General features: G+C 41.9%; 1 protein-coding gene across 9 annotated transcripts in view; it reads right to left on the minus strand.

Moving 5' to 3' along the window:
• MAP7D3 (MAP7 domain containing 3) overlaps nt 1–20,890 on the minus strand; it is a 41,601-nt gene extending 20,711 nt beyond the window's left edge. For 8 of the 9 annotated variants that reach the window (XM_054289436.1, XM_054289435.1, XM_054289434.1 and 5 more), the window contains exons 1-6: nt 20,789–20,890; nt 7,957–8,052; nt 7,081–7,161; nt 5,498–5,661; nt 3,407–3,521; nt 2,425–2,457 (exon numbers count right to left, since the gene is read on the minus strand). In XM_054289436.1, the coding sequence (XP_054145411.1) occupies nt 2,425–2,457; nt 3,407–3,521; nt 5,498–5,661; nt 7,081–7,161; nt 7,957–8,052; nt 20,789–20,867 (568 nt within the window). In that variant the 5' untranslated portion in view covers nt 20,868–20,890. The remainder of the gene's footprint in view (nt 1–2,424; nt 2,458–3,406; nt 3,522–5,497; nt 5,662–7,080; nt 7,162–7,956; nt 8,053–20,788) is intronic. The other variant, XM_054289432.1, reaches the window with a different exon arrangement.
• Between the last annotated feature and the right edge of the window lie 545 nt (nt 20,891–21,435).

The raw sequence follows: 21,435 nt of genomic DNA on the forward strand, positions 1-21,435 counted from the left end.
AAATTTCTACTAGGACAAGGAAGCTCTTTATTTAGCAAGGAGAGGCTCTGGCAGCCCCATTTCTATTCTAATTGCATGTCTCCAGTCCTGATGCACCTGAACCTCTTGTTCTGCTCAGCAGGCACCACTAAAACACCCCTTTAGCAGGGCTGTCATCAAGGATGCTTTATTGCACAGCCTGGCCATTTCTCCTGGCAGACCCACACCCTGCCTGCTTCATCTCAGCACTGACAGCAATGCCATTAATGTAACACTTGACTCTGGGGCTTTCATCCCTTTTTACATTTCTCCATCAGCAGGATCCCTGCTGTGGTCTCATGAATCACACTCGACATCCCACAGAAGTGCTGATGGCTGGGGAAATGTTCCATTACATGGGCTTCACTTTCCAGAGCACACTATCACCCAAAACCTCTGCTCTGCCACTCAATGTTCCTAAATATTACTGTTGACACACCCAGTTCATGGAAGACATATCTGATTCTGCATTTTTTTTTTGCACAGCACTACAATAGACAAGAATGCCTTTTGTCCTAAAATATTTAAAGAATATTTGAAATCTGTTCTCCAAATGGTTCTCATTTCAAGAAATGGGGATTTAATCCCAATTCTGCCACAGAATTTGACAGTGGAAATATAACATTGCATTGAAATTTGCTCCAGACATGCAGTTAGAGAAGATGCACTATTCAGCCACAATGATGTAATGGACTAGAGCTCATATGGTGTCATTTTTCAGAGTAAAAAGAAAAGGTAATTGTTGTCCTTCCAGAAAATACACAAATATAAAGCAAAATGGACCATATAAGGATTTTTTAGAAAGCCAGCTGGACTTAAATATCCCACATGGCTTAGGAAGATTTTAAATAATAAAGTAACAAGTTCTCAAAGTTAAAAGGAACAACCCTGAAATAGGAATAAATATGAGAAATGTAAAACCAGTCATGGTTCCACATTATCCACCCCACACATCATAGCTTCATGTTTGAAACATTAACATAAAATCAAACACAATTTTAAAACAACGTGGGTGCACAAGGGTTTGACTAGGACACTGCATTACCTGTTTATCTCCATAGCAATTTTTTTCCAGATTGGTGCCAAGTTACCCAAATTGATCTACTGATGCTGAACTATCTACATAGTTATTTTATGATGCATAAATCACAGTTTAAGGACTTATTATTGTATCAGGAGCATTTGTGTTGGAAGATATTTTATCTTAAATGTGCTTCAGCAGCACTGAACATCTTCCTCCACAATGCAAAGAACAGACAAAGCTCATTTCCTCACACAAATCAGGAGAGAGCAAAGAACATTATTTTGAGTTTGTTAGTAGAATAAAATCCAGTGCTTTCTTAAACATGTAAGCAAATGTGATTTCCCAGTTTCAAGGTTAAATTATATTTGGTAGTGTGAGATGCTGAATGGATTTATGTATGTATCCAAGGAACACATGTAAAGCAGATGAACCAACCCAGCCAAACTGGATGATTTTGGAGAAAATCAGGGGCTCATGATGTGCAGGGTAAGGAGGAGAAAAGTTAACTAAAATACACATGCTTCTGCTGTGTTCCCAGAGTAGTTAAACCATGCTCAGTCAGACCTCAGTGCATTTTCAAGTCTCACTTGTGTGTGTCACAGCTGCACTGCATTAGTAACGCTGTGGGCATGCACAGACTGCCAGGACTCAGACTCAGATGGGTCTCAGCTGAGAGTTTTCACCCCAATCTAGCTACAGGAAATAATTCTGCTTATTAAACATTTGTATCAGTGATCCAAAGCATTTCTATGAATGGCCCAGTCTGTAAACTGGAAAGTGCCAGAAATCCAATGAAAACGCATTTCATGTACAGAATTATCTTTAGGTAATTGGGACAGATCTGATTTTGCAATACACTTCATGGGAAAAGTATCAAACTGCTCAAGAGACCCATTCCCTTTCACAAAGTTTCACTAAAATATCTTTGGTTTTGCAAATGTGACTTCAACTGCTGGTACACCAAAGCAAGAAGGAAACAAACCAAGACCTACCATGTACTTTCTGCAAAGCAATGAGAGTCTGAAACTGCCCTTAAACCCTCCAAACACCACTGCACTAATTTATGTTCAAATACATGCCCATAGAAATGTCTCTTCTCCCTGTGCTGTATCCAGACCTCTTTAAAAACCCAAATGCACATAGCCTGTCCCTGAAAATTCCCTCAGCATGCCATGACTTAAGCTGTAGTTGAATTAGCTGGGAGGGATAGCCAAAATGAGGGGGGCTGCTTTCTACTTAGGGATCACATTTGTTGCACAGCTGGCCAAGATCCAGGAAAAGATCTAAAGAAGATGGTTTTCCTTAGTGTGAGAAGAACTCAAGCCTCAAAGGTTAGTAGAGAGTGTAAAATAACAGAAAAAGAAAATTTTAGAAATCTATACCACCAGTTCCACCTTCATCAGTGCTCTGTTGTTCTGTAGAAGAAGAAGGTTTGTAAGCTAAGTCATGAGGTCAAATAGCAAAAAAATGCAAATTAACCACAAAATGGGGATGCTGCATATCATAATGACAACTAATATCAAAGCACTTTCAAACATGTTACAAACACACACTCAAGCTGAGAGAAAATGACAGTACCACACTCAGTACAATTCCTCCAATATAGAGGATAGGCTGAACTAAAGCATTTTTTGATTTATTTTATTCCTGGCCAATAACTTGTTTATTGGTGGTTAGGTAGTGGATGAAAAGATCCCTTCCACTGCAATCTTTATTTGCTGGTCTGATTTCAGAATGTTTACAAGCAGAAACAGTTAATTGTGAAACAGCAAATTATCTCAGTTCAAATTAAAGACTGTTAAAATGCATCACCTAATCCAGAACAGAATTCATGTTCCAAGAAGCTTGGACTGTCCACTGCATCTCCTTACCCATTACTGGGCATTCAAATAATCAGTCAGCAATCCAAAACTCCAAGGGTGTGTGTTTCAAACATTTTAGATGTGATATTAGAGGACAACTGGGTACTTTTGGTTTTCATCACCAAAATGGAGTTTGGTTCATGTAATGGAGTGCTAGTCTTAGCACTCCATTACATGAACTGCATTTAAAGGACTCTGAATTATCTTAATATTACAGATCATGATTCCCCTTGGCTGATGTTTGAGGGCTGGCAGTGCTGTCACGTGCTGTATCTCCCATGGAGCTTGTCTCCAGCTCTTCCCAAGGTCAGAAATAGCTCTGAGTCTGAGCAGCATTTCAGGGCAAGTACAGATATGACACCTCCCAGGAGCCACCCACAGATCCTGCTTTAAAATCCAAGACAGGAAAGGATGCCTAGGTCCCTGTGAATAGTGCTCCACCTGCCAGTGTTCACACAGAATATTCCATGATTTCAGTCCTACTAAAGCCAGTGCTGCTTACCTGTTTTGCCTTCTGAGTCTGGAGTTACAGACCCCCCCCATGACCATCTCTTCTGCCGTGTTTCCAGGCGCTGACTCCGCTCCAAGGTGCGGTGCAGAACTGCTTCATAGCGCTCCTACCAAACAACAGCTCCATGAAGCTTCACTGCAAACCACAGCCATGCCAGGGAACAAAATAGACACCCCTCCCATCCCCAGTATGATTTATAATCTGTTTTACCAGGCTGCTGTTACAAAAATTATCATGCAAAGAATGTTGGAGGTAATTAATGGCTTCAAAACACTGCGAACATGATTAGGTTGAGCTAAAGCGCAGATAATCTATTCTACTCTTTACTTAAAATAGGCATCAAACAGATTTCCTATTCAGCAAACAGCACTACTTATTTACTAAATAGGGATGAACCCCAAAGTGAGCAAAAGTAATCTGTTATCCTTGAAATTATTTATATCATCAAGTTATTTCTAAAAGGTGATAAAAATTCTCCATTATAAAATACCAAGTATAAAGTTAGAACTGTACAAATAATGACCCAGGTCTTAACAGACACTGACAGAATGAGAGATGTGATGAAATCAGGAACAGCAAGACATGAAGGCAAAACTACAATAGAAGACCAAGCAACTTCAAGCCTCAGCAACCATTGCTGACAGGACAAAGGACTGAAAGAAGTTTTTGCTGCTGTCTCCAGAACCAGTAACTGCCAGCAGGGGAGCTTTAGCTCTTGTGCATAAGATGAACCGTGCTGGACTCTTTCTTGCCAGCCAGGTTTCCACACGTGTCAACAACACATTTCTCTTGTGGAACAGTTATATCCCAAGTGATCTTTTGTAGCAGTATTTTCTGCAGATACACTGCAGTAAGATGTCAAGGGAACTCATTATACAGTCATTTCTCCCACTTGGGGACACTAGACTTTCACCTCCTTTCAACACCATTTCACAACACAAACTAAAGAAGTCACCATGCAAAACACACAATGTAAACCAGAAAGGAAGGGAGGATTCTGCTCACTGGTAAAAGATAAAACTCAAAGTTTTTGTTTGAAATATAGAGCTTAGTTTCCCCTCTGTTAGAGAAACCTGAACTAGAGTTTACCTAAGGTGCCAAAGTACCCAGACATTATGTAATCTGTAGATTGTATTTCCATGGAGGTATCTGCAGTGCAGCAATTCTTCAGTCAGAGTTAAAGACATAGGCTTCACTTTACAAATGACAGAAATGAGCTCAAGACCTCAATACAGTGAGCTCAGAGATATGCAAAATACGTGAGGAGCAGGGGGGAGACAGGTATCTGAATCCTCACCACACCTAGTGGTCTTCAAGATTTTTAGAACCACTCCCTTTTCCACAGTATTTGATACTGTGCTACTGCTCCTCCCTTATTAGAAGATTAACTAAATAAGACCTGGCTGAAAAAGTTAACAATAAGTTAATAATAAGAACTTGCACATTTAATATGCACTAACAGAGCTACTTGTCAAAAGGATGGAATAACTTCATGTATTTCTGCTGTCAGCTTCTATCCATTGAGTGAGTCCCAAACTCAAATTCTGCTCTGCCTGTCCATGTGCAGCCAGAGCAAAGGCCAGTGAGAACAGACACCAGTTCAAAGCAGCAAATGACAAATACACAGATAACATCAGCACCTTTCATCATACAGGAATGAATTCTGGTTTAGAAGAATTAAGAGAATGTGAGTCTCAGGCCACAGCAGGGCTCCAAGGAAGCAAGACATAGAAATAAGAGAAGTCTAAGATCTGTCACCCACACTGATTTACAGAGAGACTCTACAAGGTGCTCTGAAGGTATCTGGAAATCTAGGAATATGGGGTGGGGGTTTTGCTCCTGTGAAAAGAGCCAGTGGTCAAACAGCCACAGCTCCTGAAGTCCTGAGTGCCTCAGCTACAGCCAAAGCTCCATGGGGAAGGTGGGCATCTGCCTACATAGCCCACTGTTGATGTGGAAAATACCTTCATGTTCTAACACATTCATCATTTCCCTGAGTTTCTCATTCACAGCACTTCAGAGCATGGTAATGTAGGAAAACAATGTAGTTCTTGTAAATTATGGAACTTTGATATGTGTTACCTTTTCCTCCTCAATTTTTTGTTTCCTCTTCTCTTCTACTGCTGCCCTCCGTTGTTCCTCTTTTTGCTTCATTTCTTTCAGCTTTCTCTGCCTTTCTTCTAACTGTTTTTCATACTGGAGTTTTGCTTTTCTCTCCTTTTCAAGGATTTGAGTCTCTTTGGCAGCTGTAAGAATATTTTAAAGAAAAAATTAAAATCAAACTTAGCCATTCATTGATATTGTAATGCAACTTACAAGCAAGAGACTATCCAAGCAGAATTCTTACCACCTGAAGTGAAAATGTACAGGAAGATGAGCTTGCAGAGGTGACAACAAACAACAGACTCGTCTTTAATTCTGTCCCCAGGCTGGAAGTGCAAGTAGAACTTTGCCTGCTACTAGGCTTTACTGTCTAGACAGGAATATCAGGATATGAATATTCCCTAAATTAAGCATACACCTTTCTTATCAACATAATAGTGATGTCTCTGTAAGGAAGCTGTAAATTAAAAATCAAAAAGTAGAATTTTCTATGCTGTAGCTTTTCTTTTTAAGAACAAAATGTATATAGCAATATTTAAGGCACTGAATGACAAGATGGGAAGACCCTATAACTCCTGCATCAGAGTTCAAAATAGTTCTATCACCATTCCCTGCAGCCTCCAGCAAGGAACAGCTGTGTGCAGTTCAACAGGAAGCCTCAGGTCCTGTGACACAAAGCTAGAATGCACAGAGTATTTTCCATGGCCAGACAGATGAAATGAACCAGGAGACCAGATAATCACACCAACAATGCACAGGCAGCATCTACACATAGGGCCTCCAAAATATTTCTGAATTTTATATGTGTCATAATACTACCCTGTTTCCATATTAGGATAACACAATAATTCCTGTTGTTGTGGGTCTTTGCTTTTATGTTGAGAAACAAACACACAGCTCAGAGAGACATCTCTCCTCACAAGCTGGGAACCCAAGGCCCAGCACTGCAGGGCACACTGTGACCCTTTCATCTCCTGCTACACACACATGCACTGATTCACATCACAAACAGCATAAAGCTGGGTGAGAGCTTTCTGCTGTTATCTAGTTCAGATTCCCTGCTAAGATAAAGTGTATACTGCTGACACTTCAATGCAGGAGTCATTTCAGTGTGCTGGGAAACAAGGCAAGCAGTGTTCAAGGCAAACAAGCCATTCAAGTAGCTAAATCTTTTCTGGTTTTCTCTGAATCAGCATTCTCCAAACATCAGTTTTCAGGGCTATAGGAAGGAGTTCTAAGCTAAAGGTTCTATTTGCCAAAGTGGTTTTGTTAAGGCTTTCAGTAAGGAATTAGCAAAATTTGCTGGGTGGTCATTAAGAAATGGAAGGTCAGAAGTGACACAGAGCTTGAACAAGCTACAACTCTCTACAGTGTTCTCCTCTCAAATCAAAACCTTCTTCATTCAGGTTCACAGATGGACACTGATGCAAGACCAAGAGCAGACCTTGTCTCTTGTCCCCAGCAAGATGACAAAAAGTGACAAAACATGGAGTAAGTGGGACAGTAATTCCTTTAAGAGAAACATTTTAGAAAACGATATTTTAAGTGAAACATGAAAATACCATGTTGCTTTTCCCGCTCCTCTCTCCGCTCCCTGGCCAGTCTTTGCCTTTCTTCTGTTCTTAGCATGGAGCCATCTATCACTGTCAAAACAAAAATTGAAGACACATAATTGTCAATGATTTTGAACATTCAAATTTAAATAAAATGTCGAAAGTTTTCCCTATCAAAAGGAGAATGAAACTTCCTGAGAGATGCCCACACCACCAAATCACTGCACACTCTATATAGAGATAAAAGACACCATCTGAAAAATTCACAGAAAGCTGAACATCCTCCTCTTCCCTCTTTCCATTCCCTCACAATTCTATTTTTAACACGTGCAAGAGAAAGCAGACATCATATTAAAGGCTCAATAGGTACAGTCAAAGAAAAGCCTAAGAAGTCAGACATGTGAGAACATACCCTATTCCAAATTCAGCCCTGATCCTCATTCTTGTACATATTAACTCCCATGAACAAGAATGACAGGAATTTAGGAAAATGTCATCTGGGAACAGATAGTTCACCTGTCATTACAAATTCAGAGCACTGTAGGACAGCTCATTTGCAGACTAAGCAGAACCAAGACTTAAGCAGTCTTTGCAGATATAAACACTTGAATTTCAGCAAAAAGTGAGCTGGTAACTTGCCCAGTTGCCATCATTTATCTTTGCTGTCATGCCCTGCTTACAAGACAGGCAACTTCAACTGAACTCTGAGCCAGTGAAAAACAGAAACCTGTCATCAAAACCAGATCTACAAACCATCTACCAGGTGCCCTGATGCCTCCTGAAGAAAGAGCACCAAACTTCTCTCTAAATATGTTCTTTTCAATCCCTTCCAACCCTCCCTTATGAGCCCAGCACTTCATTAAGAGCAATGACCTGTAATTATACCTGGTTTAGTCGCTGTCTTTATTGAGGTCTGGACTGTAAGAGGGCTAATGCCACTTTGGCTTCTTCTTTCTTCTGCTATGGCTTGGGCTGCAGCAACTGTGAGAAAGAATCAATCCACATTAATAAAAGCTCTACAACTGAAATGAAATAAATATCCAAAATAAATACATCAAATGCTACTTGAGGTCGTTGATGCATTTATTAAATAGCTAACTGGGGGCTGCTCAACTTGTAAGGAAAAACTTGTCAAATGAGACTTGAGACCTGGCAAAGCATTTTGCTGTAAAAACATTTACTAAACCCTATGTTTTAAGACTACAGAGTTTCAAAGAGCAAACTTATTTAATAACACCTCCAAAACAAACTCCATTATTTTGCAAAGTTGTTATGTGACTTACACTTAATAATAGAAACTCTTTGCTGCCACATGAGCATTTGTGGGCTGCACACATGTATGTATAACCCATTAGCACTGCTAGAATCATATTCTGATGAGACCCAAGCAGGGAGAGGTCTATGAAGACCTGTCATTACTTCATGACATGAAAGACAAAGGGGATTAGCTGCATAAAGTAAACCACTGAGGGATGCTTACAATATACTTCTGAAACTGGATCTTCAAAAATAAATTTTAATTATAAAGTAGACTCCAAAACAGTAAATTGAGCATTTGTGCAGAGACCCATTCACATTATCTGAGTTTCACCAAGGTAACTTCAGCAAAATGCAGGGCTATAACTCACAGATAAACACACAGAAAGGAAATGCTACCAATATTAATTTTGCTAAATAAAAAAAACCATTAACAATTTACTGTATCACTCTTCCCAGATTTTCTTTGTTTTGGTGTCAACCTTCACCAATCACCTTGCAGAGTGTGAAGAGTTGCAGGGAAAGCAGGCAGGGCACCCTGTAGGACAGCATTACCCCAGTGCCCTGTACACAAGCGTCCCCACACACTGCCACCCTGCTGTCCCCTTGCCTGACAGGCCCTGGGAGCTCAGCTGCCTTCCATGGGAAAGCCCAACTTCAGGGGAAGAGGGAACACACCCACACATGAGAAAGTTGAGGGCAGTTTTACACAGAAAAGGCAAATCCACAAAAGGAACACATAATGTGCTGTGATCTCACCCAGAACGTGAAGGACCAATAGGACAAATTGCTGTTATATTTTCAGAATGGCAACTACAACTTTGCCAATGATCTGACTTCCCTTTAATAAGAGGAGTGCAAAATGCAAAAGAGGAAGGAAGAGTCTCCCTCTTCTCCATGCATTGCCATGACAACTAGTTGTGTCATGGTAATAACCCTCCCTAAGGCTGTGCCCAAGAACAATCACCTCAAAGTGCTTAATCCCATGTGATTTCAGTGATAAATGCTGATTACAATACTTATTCAGCAACTCTAAATTGTCACCCGCAGCTGTTGCCATGTCTTGAATTAATTTCTCACTGCAGCAGCAAACAAAAGTCTTCCTCAACCCCATCCTATACATCTCTGAGGCTCTTTTCACACAAGTCACAGACCAGATACACTACAACACGATGAGATTACCAACTGGCAAAAAAATAGCTTAAAAAAGGCTCACTGTTTTTTCACTCTTTAGATCAGACAAAATTCTGATTTTTGTACACTGTTGCATGTCACATGGATGGGAATCCTGCCCAAAAAAACACCAAGTGGAGAACAACAGAATTATCTATTCTAACACAAATAGAAATGCAAACAGCCAGAGGAAGAGCAGCCCCACTGCAGGTGCTCTGAGAGCAGAAATGTGCAACCAGGGCATTCATATCCAATGACACCTTTGTACATCACAAAGGCTGAAGGAACATAAGCTTCTTGAAATACTGCTTAGATTTCAGACAAATCCAGAAATCCAGGTACATCTTTCCTCAAGGGAGGAGGCAGTGGTGCCCAGGAAGCCTGAGCTAACTCAGGCAGGAAATTATCCCAACAGAACAAAGTCACTCTGCACCTAAACCAGCTTCAGTTAAGACCAACACTGGAATTTTGCTTCAACTCTCAAAGTTGAAATATCCAAATTTCTATAACAAAGTTATAGTAAGAAGCAACCTGCAATTAAACAGGTACAATATTAATTTTATTTTACTTGCAGAAGTATTTTACTATTAGAAATCCTGCTGAACAAAGCAGCCATAATGGATATGGGGGATTATGTATTTATTTACTCAATCAAAGATAAATGCACAGTTGGAATAATGTTCATGATTAGAAGGCACTGATTTAAAAATGTGCTACATCTGCAAAGCAATTAGTCAGTTCATTTTAATTAATTCAGGTTGCAAAAGATTATTTGAGATTCTGTAAGACAGGAAAGTGGGTTACAGAAACAGTTCAGCTTGCAGAGGACACAGAGGTGAAAAAACTCTAGAAATATCCAGCCAGAGGACTCTGCACATCAAGGTTTTTGTATGTCAGATAAAATATTTTATGTTCACTCCTTCAGTGCTTCATTATTTGCATGGAAACAATGTGCTTCCACATTTGAAAGCAGCAGATTTAAGCTACAAGGTGTGCACCTTCACCTCACATGGATGTGATCCATTTCATCACCAGAAAGCCAGAATCAAATGTGAACTGGGGATGTGAACAGAAGATTGATAAAAGGGGAACAGACATCACATTAGATACATTCCTGAGATACGTGAGCTCAGTTTCACCAAGTTCTAGTCAACAGACAGGTTTTATGGCCCTTGACAATTTCATGGTAAATTTACAATACAAAACTGTGATTTTCAAAGTCCACATTTTCCTACAGTAAAAGAAAATGCATTGCATGTTGTTGCACTATGCAATCTTTAAGAAATACCTATCTTATTTTGCTTTGATATGATAAAATAAACCTTCATAATTAATATATTTAAATGTTTTTTGGCAGATACCTATAATTTCTCTGCCTAGTTTTCCATAATGAATGTAGCAGTCTGCTATGGAGTGAAGCTTCATGGAAAAGTATTTTCCATAAAATATATCTCTGTAAAATACAGAGCCTAATACTTCTGTAATGAATCAGGATAACCCAGAACAGGAAACCAGTTAACAACCATTTCACTAGAATCTGTGTCACATGTTGCATTAATGGGGGTTGCCTTCATGGACATATTCAGCAAACTCCCTGGAGAGGAAAAATTCTCTTAGAGTCAAATTATATCTCATTTCTATTCTGAGCTTGCCCTCCCACAGTAGTCTTTCACAACAATATTTTGTGATCAGCATAATTTGTGTGTTTATTTTACAGTAGTATACCTTTAAGTGCTCCAGATAAAATCAATAAAAATATAAGCCATGCATGAGGCTAATAATAATATCTGCATTCATGCATAATAAAATAGAGCTATTTGAACCATGAAATGATTAGGTAATTTGGGAAGCAGTTTTCCTTCTGTGCCTTCATCACCATTTAGCACCCCAGGTCTGACCAAGCAAATCAGAGATAAACCAAACCCACAGAAGCACCAGGAGGTGACATTCTAGATAAATCCAACTCTCCCAATTTCACTTCCAGCTCACGATCCCCTGACAGTGCGGGTGCTGAGGTGCCTCCCTCACACTGAGCATGGCAGTACCTCCCTTCCCTGATCAGGTTTCCAATATGCCCTGAAGAGACCGGCGCTAAAAATAAACCTTAATTTCTATTTCAACCCCTGCACACGGCTAATACCCTTGGCCCTGCCAAGACTGGCAAAGAACCCACTGCTGTTCTTAGTAAACCTCATTAGGGACTGAAGCAGCTCCATCCCTTCACCCAGCGAGCTCCAGGCCTTCCATCCCATCCCCTGCCCTACTCTCCCTTCCCTTCCCTTCCCTTCCCTTCCCTTCCCTTCCCTTCCCTTCCCTTCCCTTCCCTTCCCTTCCCTTCCCTTCCCTTCCCTTCCCTTGTGGGACTACAGAGAGAGCAGAATGTGCTGACTTTCACAGCAATCCTCCTGCTTCTTATGATTTAATGACTTGTTATGCAAAGCAAATGAAAAAATCCCAGGCTAAGCTTCTGAAATGGGGGTGTTAGGAGGGCTCCTGAATGTTAAGCATTGTTATGATTCTAAATGTGTCCATAAAAGTTTAAAGCAGGTAACAAGAAGCCAATAAGCAACCCATGAATCAAAAGTGAACCTTCCAGTAAAATATCTCTGATTTTATAACAAGCTGTGCCAAATCTGCAAGCCTCCATTCTTGTCTTGCTCCACTACAGGGAGCTACTGTTTGCCAGTAAGTGTTCAGATCCTTTAAAAGTTTTGTACATACTTTCAGGAAAGATGAGGAAAGTCAGCATTCAAGTTTGAGATTTCCACGCACTGCCTTTGAAGCTGATTTCCAATCATTAATTAGCACAGGTTAAGACAAACAGATGCAAGATCATATGTTTGAAGCTTTAAGAAAAATTAGGTATTGGCTTTTACACCACTACTCCTTGTTCAGATGACACCAGAGGAAGGATGCACCTCACACAAACAAGTGGACAGCACAGAAAATTTCTAATGATGAAGAGAAGCCCTCCCTGTGTGCATTCCTCTTTTCCCTGTTTTCCCCTTTTCTGTCTCTCCCCGTTGATCCTCACATCCCATCTTTGGGCTGCAAGGACTGACAGGCTCCACAAACAAACACACACGTGAGCTCCCTGTAGGCACCTTCTGACGGAGCAGCTGGGAGGCAGATGGTTCTCCTGTTTTGTCTGGGCAGCCACCAGATGGGAAGCACAGACATCTCCAGAAAGCAGTGCACACTCTCAGCTTCAGCAGGCTACAAGAGCTTCCTGTTGTCTTATCCCTATCCCAGACTCCATTTGCAAACTTTGTCCTATATTTATTCCCTACATGGGGTACCTATCTTACTACCTTTATGTGCTTTCCTCCCTTGAATGCCATTTCCTCAGCTAATTCGGTACAACAATCTGGTTTTGCTCCCAAAGCTCAAGGCAGTTCAGGGTGATTTCTTGAGTTCATCACAAGTTTTGAACCCACTGACACAAGCATTCCTTTGCAGTATATGAATTAGCAGCTCCCACGAGCAAGTATTTGAGACATACTTGCAAGAACGTAATTTTTTACTTATCTTCAAACATTCACATTCAGATCAAGACCTAGAAATGTTTTTTTAAAATCACATAACTAACAAAATTACTTATTTCTTATAAGGAAACCTGCAAAGATACAGCTGAAGCAATCTCAAAGATGTATGGTACTCATACTATGCCCTCAGCCTAGGGCTGAAAGGCACCAGGAAGGTTGGTAGTTAATTTTTGCATTGATCTCTGCACACTTTGCCCTAGGGAAAGGACATAATCTAAACCAAACTTGACTATAATAAAAGCACAGACCAAGGCATTGAAATTTGTCCTCAACAGAATCAGCAGCCATCTCCAAAAACTTTCTACAGTCAGAGATGTTACACCATTGCTCAACAGCCACACCATCCTCACTACCTTCAGCTGTCTGAACACTACTGAAAACACATCTGTGGAGTCCCACTGACTCCCACTGTCACTTATTCTCTTATTTTAACCTCACTTACACTGCTCAGCCATGACTTATGCTTCTTGCTACTTAATGGAAAAAACAACTGCCAGGACAATGCTGAGAAAGGACACAGACATGTCACCAACTCTTGCAGAAGCCATCATAAGGTTAGTAAGAAGCACTATCTGTGCTGTGCACACAGGGCTGACAAGACAAATCTATCTCCTTCTCTAGAAAAGACACCTGGCTTCCACAATTTGAGGTTCTTTATTAGTGAGATGTATTATTATTCATCTCCTGAAAGAAATTCAGTGGAATGACAGCAGAAACTCCACTCTCACAAAGACCCTTGTGAATCTTCTCAGATTTGGCTGAAATATTTACCTATTTCTGCATAATGGAAATTCCAAAGTATCCTAATACACAGGACTAAAATGAAAGCAGTCTGTACAATGAATATGCCCTTACATAATTTCAAGTGGATTCATTGTGAAATTTACCAGTTATGTGACATCAATGCTTATATATAGGTGTACACAGATTTAACACTCTCAACTGGGCAGAATTAGATACAGGTTTAACAGCTGCAGAAGGACCCAAAAGGTAAAATGGATTATCAATAACCAGTCTGCTGTACAAATAATTGTCTCTATTTTATAGCACTGCCCAGTGCTCAGGAGTACATGTGTTGTCCCTCAATGCAGGGCTGGCTCCACAGATGCCAGAGCAGTCCCACTTTAACCTCCTCTGCACAGCTCACTGGAATTCCCACTGGAATTCTAGCTCAAGCACAGGCAAAAGCTACAGACAGAAATCAGCTCTCTGCTTTGGGCTGCTTAACACTGACTCCTCTTCACACTCTGCAAGCCATGGCAAAAAGTAACTTCAAGCCAAGCCCTTGCTCTCTTCTCTTATTTCACATCTGTTTTTTTCATTGTATTGTTTCTTCCCCTGCCGTGCACTATCCCTAACACTGGCAATAGCTCACTTCTCTCCATGACTTCCCTCTTTCCTGAACAGTCTGGGGTTTTTTGCTTGCTAGAAGCACGGCCTTGAAAACGCTTTTGTGCTCCTGTTTGCAGGCTGTGCCCATTGTTTAATTCACCCAGGCCAAACAATGCCAGCCCAGAGCACAGCCTAGCACCGAGAGTCACAACAGACACAGACAAACCCTGGGAAAACTCCATTTTGAGCTTTCTTCTGGTGCAAGGATAGCAGTTCCTTTCCAAGACAACAGTGAAAACTACTGCTTTTGCTTTTTACACTTGAAGAATTTCACATGGAAAATTTAGAGCTCATTCAAACACTGTCTGTGTGTTTCAGAAGGAGAGACTGGTGCTGGCATTTACCTCCACAGGCCAGTCTCAAATCAAATCACTCCATACAGAAAGTGCTGCAGGACACTGACAGGTCCACAGTGTGTCTAAAGCAGCAAATCCTCTTGTCTAAAGCAGAAAAGGGGGTGCAAAATGTAAAAGGAATTAAACTGCAAATTTTCTTACAGCTGTACAGTTCACCCAGCTAATTAGAAAATGAAGGCTCTGGGACACTCCAATATATGCAATGGTCACCCCAGCAAAGTGATCATCAATCAGTTCCTGCTCCAAAGAGCTTGAAGGATAAGTGAAAAGTGGCAAAAGGGTGTAAAAAAAGCAAGCAGGAAAAAAGAGCTAAAGAGAAAATAAAGAGACCATATTTCTTTCTAAATTCATTACCCAATGGCAGAAAGTCTTTCCAAGAAATCTGAATGTAAGGTGACACTCACTGATCTGGTCTGGAGATGAGTGACCTTGGTTTTAATGTCCAGAACACAACATACACATTGATCAACTCTGTGCTGCAAAAATGTTCCTCTAAGAAGTTCTCTTGGCAAAATTAAACAGAGGATAAGGTTTGAAATTAATAACTTAATAAATTCTATTAAATTGTGTTCTTTAAATACAAAGATCCCTACAGTATTTCCATATTCTTGTAGCCAAGCCCTCTTGGGCTTGGGAGAGGAATTCTAACACTTGGAAGCTTTGAAACACTTGCCCAGAGAACAAGGCACTACAATATCTATTCTCCCTCCCAAGATTCAGGTCAGTGCATTTAAACAACAGAGAGTGTCTGTAAATTAAGAGTCAGTTAAGTACTCATAAAGGAGTATTTTAGAAGTTCCCTGTGAATTACGAAGGGAAAAAAACACTATGAGAAAAGACAGAGGTATTCTGAGCATGGCCAGTGGTAACTGCTTTCTTCAAAGGCAACATCAGCTGGGGATCCTTCACCTAGAAAGCAGAACTTCCAAATTGACTGGAATATAAAAATAATTTAGATGAAAACATCTAAATTATTCTGTAATAATTAATGCTAAGCAACTACGTCAGCCTTCCTTAAAAGCAAAGGCTTGGTCCCTTTATGCACGGGCATTAATGACGCAGCACAGTGGAGGTTTCTGTCTCTTTCAAACAAAAACAATTCTGAGCAATACTTTTTTCTTCCACGAACCCCACACTCCAAAAATCTTAAACCTCCAGCATCTAGAAAGGGTTTGATTATTGGACAGGCATATGCAAACACACTGAAAGCATATAATCAATTAAGATTAACCTGGTTGTAAGCTGCATAATTGGAAGCTAAATGGCACTAATTTATTTGTGGCAGACAAGAAATTTGCAGTCCCAGTTGGATTTTGAAGTACCACGAGTAATCTGATAAGTCATATCCACAGAAGTCATTAAAATTGCAAGCTCAGAATTTTATTTGTCAGTGTCCTTTCACAAGAGGACTGCAAGCATCTCCAATTATTTAATCAAATTTAAAGACAATCAGCAGTTTTTGATACCCCTATTATTATGACTAACCTAGATTATTTTTTCCATTTGTCTTACAGTAACCCATAGTAACCCTTCTTTATTCTCTTATCACCTTTAAGAACTGAAAATTAATAATAGCATACCAGTACTCCCCTGTTTTCTTTTTGAAAAACACAACTGTATGAAGAAGCAGCAGTCCTTACTTACAGTCACATTTTAGGACTATGCACAGTTAGGGACAGTGTAAGTCACAACATCTCTGGGCTCTCGCCATTGGACTTATGACCCTTGCAAATCATTATTTGCTAAATAGTTTCATCTGAATTGAAGCATGGAAGCCAAATTTATATTCTGCAATTTCAACACATGAAGAAATATGTAGAGAATGGAACACTCAACACAAGAAACTGAAAAAAAAAATGCTGCATATGCACATGGTTTGGGTGGTTTTTTTTGTTTGTTTGGCTTTTTCTCCTTACAGCAAGGAGCATATCTCTCCTGAATATATTTGGAGAAATCTCAAGAATTTTAAGTTTTACATTCTAATAAAACCTTTTATAAACCACTTACAACTGGAAGTAATCTTCAGAATGCTAAGCACCTCAATACATAGCATTCATCTTTCTGAATCAGCATGAAATTATCCCTACCCTATATGATTGTATTTCCCTGAACAAAAAGAAAATGAAATTAGAGCTCATAGCCATCACAATTACATTAAGTTCTCAGCCTGATTTGGGAATGTTCTCTCACCACTGAGATCTACATGAAATCCAATTTCTGTGCAGTTCTTTGCACTTATTGCCTTGGCACTCTGCAAAGCAGTATTACTACTTTCATGCAGGGAAAAAAGATGAAGCACAAAAACCCCTCAGAACTTTCTCCAAAGTTCTGAGGAGTTTGACAAATGAAGAAATTGAAGCCAGCCCCAGTGATCATGAGCTGGATGCCCCAGTGATGGGCTGCCTTTGCTCTGCAGATGGGACCTGTACCAGTCACTCATGCAAACATCACCAAGTAAAACAACAACTGAATGCTCAAGATGCTTTTCATGCAGCACTCCCACACTGTGAGAAACCTGGCAAAGAAATGCTTTCCTTGTCTGGCTGCTTCACAGGCAAGATCTGAAGCCCACCTCTACCGACAGCCACACTGCAAATCCCAAAGGCTTTAAAGGATCCAAATTTGTAAATAAATTCTTTCTGAGTTCCAGCAAGCAGCTCTGACACACAGCTCAACTTATCAATTTTCTAACAGATGCTTCTGGGTCCCAAATAATTTCCTCTGACCATCTTCTGTTGTGGGACCAAGACTGTACCCAAGGGTTCTCTAGTACTCCTACAGGTGTTGGTGCAAACTTGTGTTCTTATGTTTTATAACTGTTATCTAGAGACCAGATAAATCTGTGCATGTCCCTGACTACCTGCCTGAGCAATGAAGTTGCACTATTAGTTATCTATCCATCCTCTTTTCATGCCAATTCTGTGTGCATGCACTTGATAAAGTTGTTGCTAAGAACTGTGATCTGGGAAAAATGGACAAAGCCAGACAGTGCCACTTACACAGGGAGAAAAATCTGATTACATGGAATGAAGCTTTTGTTTTATTAGAAAACTTCCAACAAGGTCATGGAATTTATGCCTGCAGCTAGATTTGTTAAAAAAGGCACTTTATTTTTTCCCCAAACCTGAGACAGGTTTCCCAAAAGATGATGCAGGTCCTGGAAAGGAAAATATGTATGAATAGCATTTAAATACACTGTTTTGAACAACCTTTGCAACAGCAATTCAATATGTGAGTGGAAATCCTGGCAACAGCACAGGAATACCAAGCTCTAGTAAAAAATCCAAACATTCTCTACCACCCATACTATGAAAGGCAGTTTTCAGTATTCCAGTGAAAATGAAGACAATAAATATAGGCTACAGCAGCTTAAATTACAGGTATTTTTCCTCTGATTACCCACACTACTCAAGGAAAACCTCACTTACTGGATAAACCACAAGTACCCGACTATTCCCCTCTTCTCACATCTTAACAAGCTCAGCAGTACTTATGGCATTAGAACAGGATCAAAAATTCCTCTTCATCCCTGAGGGATGACAGCAGCAAGCATGGATAACTAAAATGGGGTAAGCAACACTGCTGGTTCAGTGTACAACTACAATGTTAAGTGATGTTCAGAAACCTTAACTGCCTTCTAGTTGTGGTAGCAGATTCTGCTTTTTGTCACCCACATAAAGGAAATAAGATTGGACAAGTGTGTCAGGGCAGAAAATTATTACAAAGGAACTGCAGAACTGGCACTGCAGGCATGAGTTGGCCTGCAGAATCTTAATTACAGTTGATACTCTCTCAAAGAAGAAGAAACACCTTTCCTTACTTCAACACTAGACTGAATTTGAGAGAGTATTTTTCTTGCTAAACATACAAAATTGGAAGTTAGTTACAAGTGGCACCATGGGATTCTACGTGTGCAAGGCCTAAACATTAACAAGCACAATCAAGAGGCTGGTCACAGAGAGCAGAAGTGAACAGAACAAGAACCCAGAAGTGTCCTTTAACAAGGACCAACAAAGGTACCTATGCAGAAGGTGACTATACAAACAGTATGTACACACACCTCTTAGGCTGCCAGAAAGAGCTGTGGTTTCCCAGCAAGATTCTCTTTTATTTATTGTCTTTAAATGTGAGATTCCCAGACACAAGTTCACTGACAAATGGCGGAAGGCACACAACACTGTACTTATTTTGCATAGATGTTCTCCAGATTGATTGAGACAGCAAAGTACACAAGTGCCCCCAGAGCAGCAGAAGCTCCAGGCATTTTTGTTAGCAGGTATTTTGGAAGTGAGGAGTCCCCCCACGCAGCCAAGAGAGCTCAGACAGGCAGGAAGTTCCATCCCTCCCCAAACAAGCCCAAGGGGAGCGTGGGACTGAACCTCGAGGTTCCTTCGGGCGTCTTTTTTCTTTTTTTTGTACATCTTCCCCAAACAGCTGCGATATCAGACTTGGCTGCTGCTCACAACTTCTCCAAAGAGCAGCAAATACTGTGGCAAATTATCCTGCAAATTCCACCGTCAACCGCTGGATTGCAAGGATGATTTCTAAACATCATTTGCTCTCTCCAGGGAGTGCTACTGACCAGAAGCCGGGAGCAGAGCTGCAGCAGCCTGAGAGCTCACAGACAGCATTGATTCACTGCACATTAGCACTGAGTTTATCTTTGAGCACATAACTGCTACAAATGCATTCTATGTACACTGAAGTTCAGATTCTGGTTCAGTGACTTCTATCCCCTCAGGGGAAAAAATTCAAAGTCTAGCCTTTCCAGGATCTAGGGAGGGGGGGTTGTTTGTTCAACATGATGTGCATATTACAACATGTGCATATCTGAAGGGAGATGGAGCTGCCTGGCCCATGGAGCATTTCCTCTGTGATTTTGGGACTAAATCTAGGTCATGACAGCTGTAACCAAATATGGGTGCCCATCCTTAGAAAAACTTAGCAGCCACCATGTAAGTGCATCCCATATGCAAAATAAAATTCAGCAGTTCTAGCAGGAAGAATAAGGTTCAAATAGACACAGCCTTTGCAGGTGGGAAGTGCTATCTTTTGGTAGATCTTTATCCTTCTGGAGGACTAAACTGTCTTAATTTTGAAACAGAAACAAATAGTAATTAAATAGTATTTCCAACACCCACCACACTGAAGAAGAATGCCAGATGAGAGTTGTGCATTCAGGACCCTTTGCCAGCATGCCTCTTTATGTAATTACACAGATACACTGAAAACAATCATGCAAGAGGCTCTCAAGAGTAGTTGCTGCACCTAGCCCTACTTAGTGAGCTTAGATCAAACCACAAGTCTCTTCACTTGTTTTTTTGTGACTGGGATAAGTAAATGTTTATCTTTTCTAATGCTCACCCACAAAGCTTTTGCATGGAGATGTACCACGAAATGTTGCTGCAAACACATATCGTGCATGCACAACACTCGTTGCAGAGTATATTATTAAGAATAAATAGGCACATAAGCACAGCCAAATACAAAACCAAAGCAGAGCTTCTTCAGCCCTCCTATAACACCAGTTAAAAAAAAAAAAAGTGAAAAGTAAAATCGGGAATTATTCAATCTTTCATTAGAAATCAATGCCAGGGGCTGTCTCTGCCTTCTGCACTCGGGACCGAGCACATCGCTGGGGCAAACCCTCCGAAAGCCAGAGCCAGCACAGACACCGCCAAGTTGGAGAACCGGTGAAAAACGGGCGGCTCGTGTAACGCAGCCTCCCCGCACCGCCGCTGCTGAGCCCGCGAGCTGCGGGAGCTCCCGAGCCAGCAATCACCGCCCGGAGCTGCGGGAAGCGGGACCGGGCGGGCAGCGGGCCGGGCCCGGGCAGCCCCGGCGGCCTCCGCTCGCGGCGCCCCTTCCCCGCCCCGGGACGGGGCCGGACGTCCAGCGGGGCGGCCGGGGGGGGGGCGGCCGGCGCCAGCCGCGCCCTTGGGCCGCCGGACCCCCCACTCACCCCCCGTGCTACCCCTCCCTGCCCGCTCTCACCCATCTGCTCCCGCAGCCCCTTCAAGGAGGAGGAGGAGGAGGAAGCGCAGGACGGGGGCGCCGCACCGCCCTCCGCCATCTTCAGCGCCGGGCCGCGGGAGTGCCGGGCGGGCCGCGGGGCGCGGGGCGCAGTGCGCAGGCTCCGCCCGCTCCCGCCCCGCCGGCACCAGGAGCGCTCCCGCGTCCATCCGAGGCGGCCGCGGCGAGCGCCGAGCTGTGCCTCGGGCTGCGCTTCTACAGGGACGGGGCTGCTGGAGCGGGTCCGGCCGGGGGCAGGGAACCTCCTGCAAGGGCTGAGGAACCTCCTGCAAGGGCTGGGGAACCTCCCGCAAGGACTGGGGAACTGGGAGAGACCAAAACTGGGGAACTGAGAAGGACTGGGAGTCTGATGGGCAGCGGCTGAGGGAGCCGGGACTCCGGGAGGCTCAGGAGGGAGCTCATCACCCCTGACGGGAGCGTGCAGTGAGCTGGGGCCGGTCTGCTCTGCCGGGTCTGTACGGAGAGGAAACGGCCTCAAACGGCGACAGGAGAGATTCAGATTAGAAAAAAGGAATCCACTGTTCAGGTGGTCAGGTGTTGGAATAGGCTGCACAAGGAGGAGATGGAATCACCGTCCCTGGAGGTGTTTAAGAGGTGTCTGGATCTGG

Source organism: Melozone crissalis, unplaced genomic scaffold, assembly GCF_028551555.1.
Source record: "Melozone crissalis strain CALT ecotype California unplaced genomic scaffold, PUWL_Pcris_2 ptg000068l_1, whole genome shotgun sequence".
Taxonomy (NCBI): domain Eukaryota; kingdom Metazoa; phylum Chordata; class Aves; order Passeriformes; family Passerellidae; genus Melozone; species Melozone crissalis.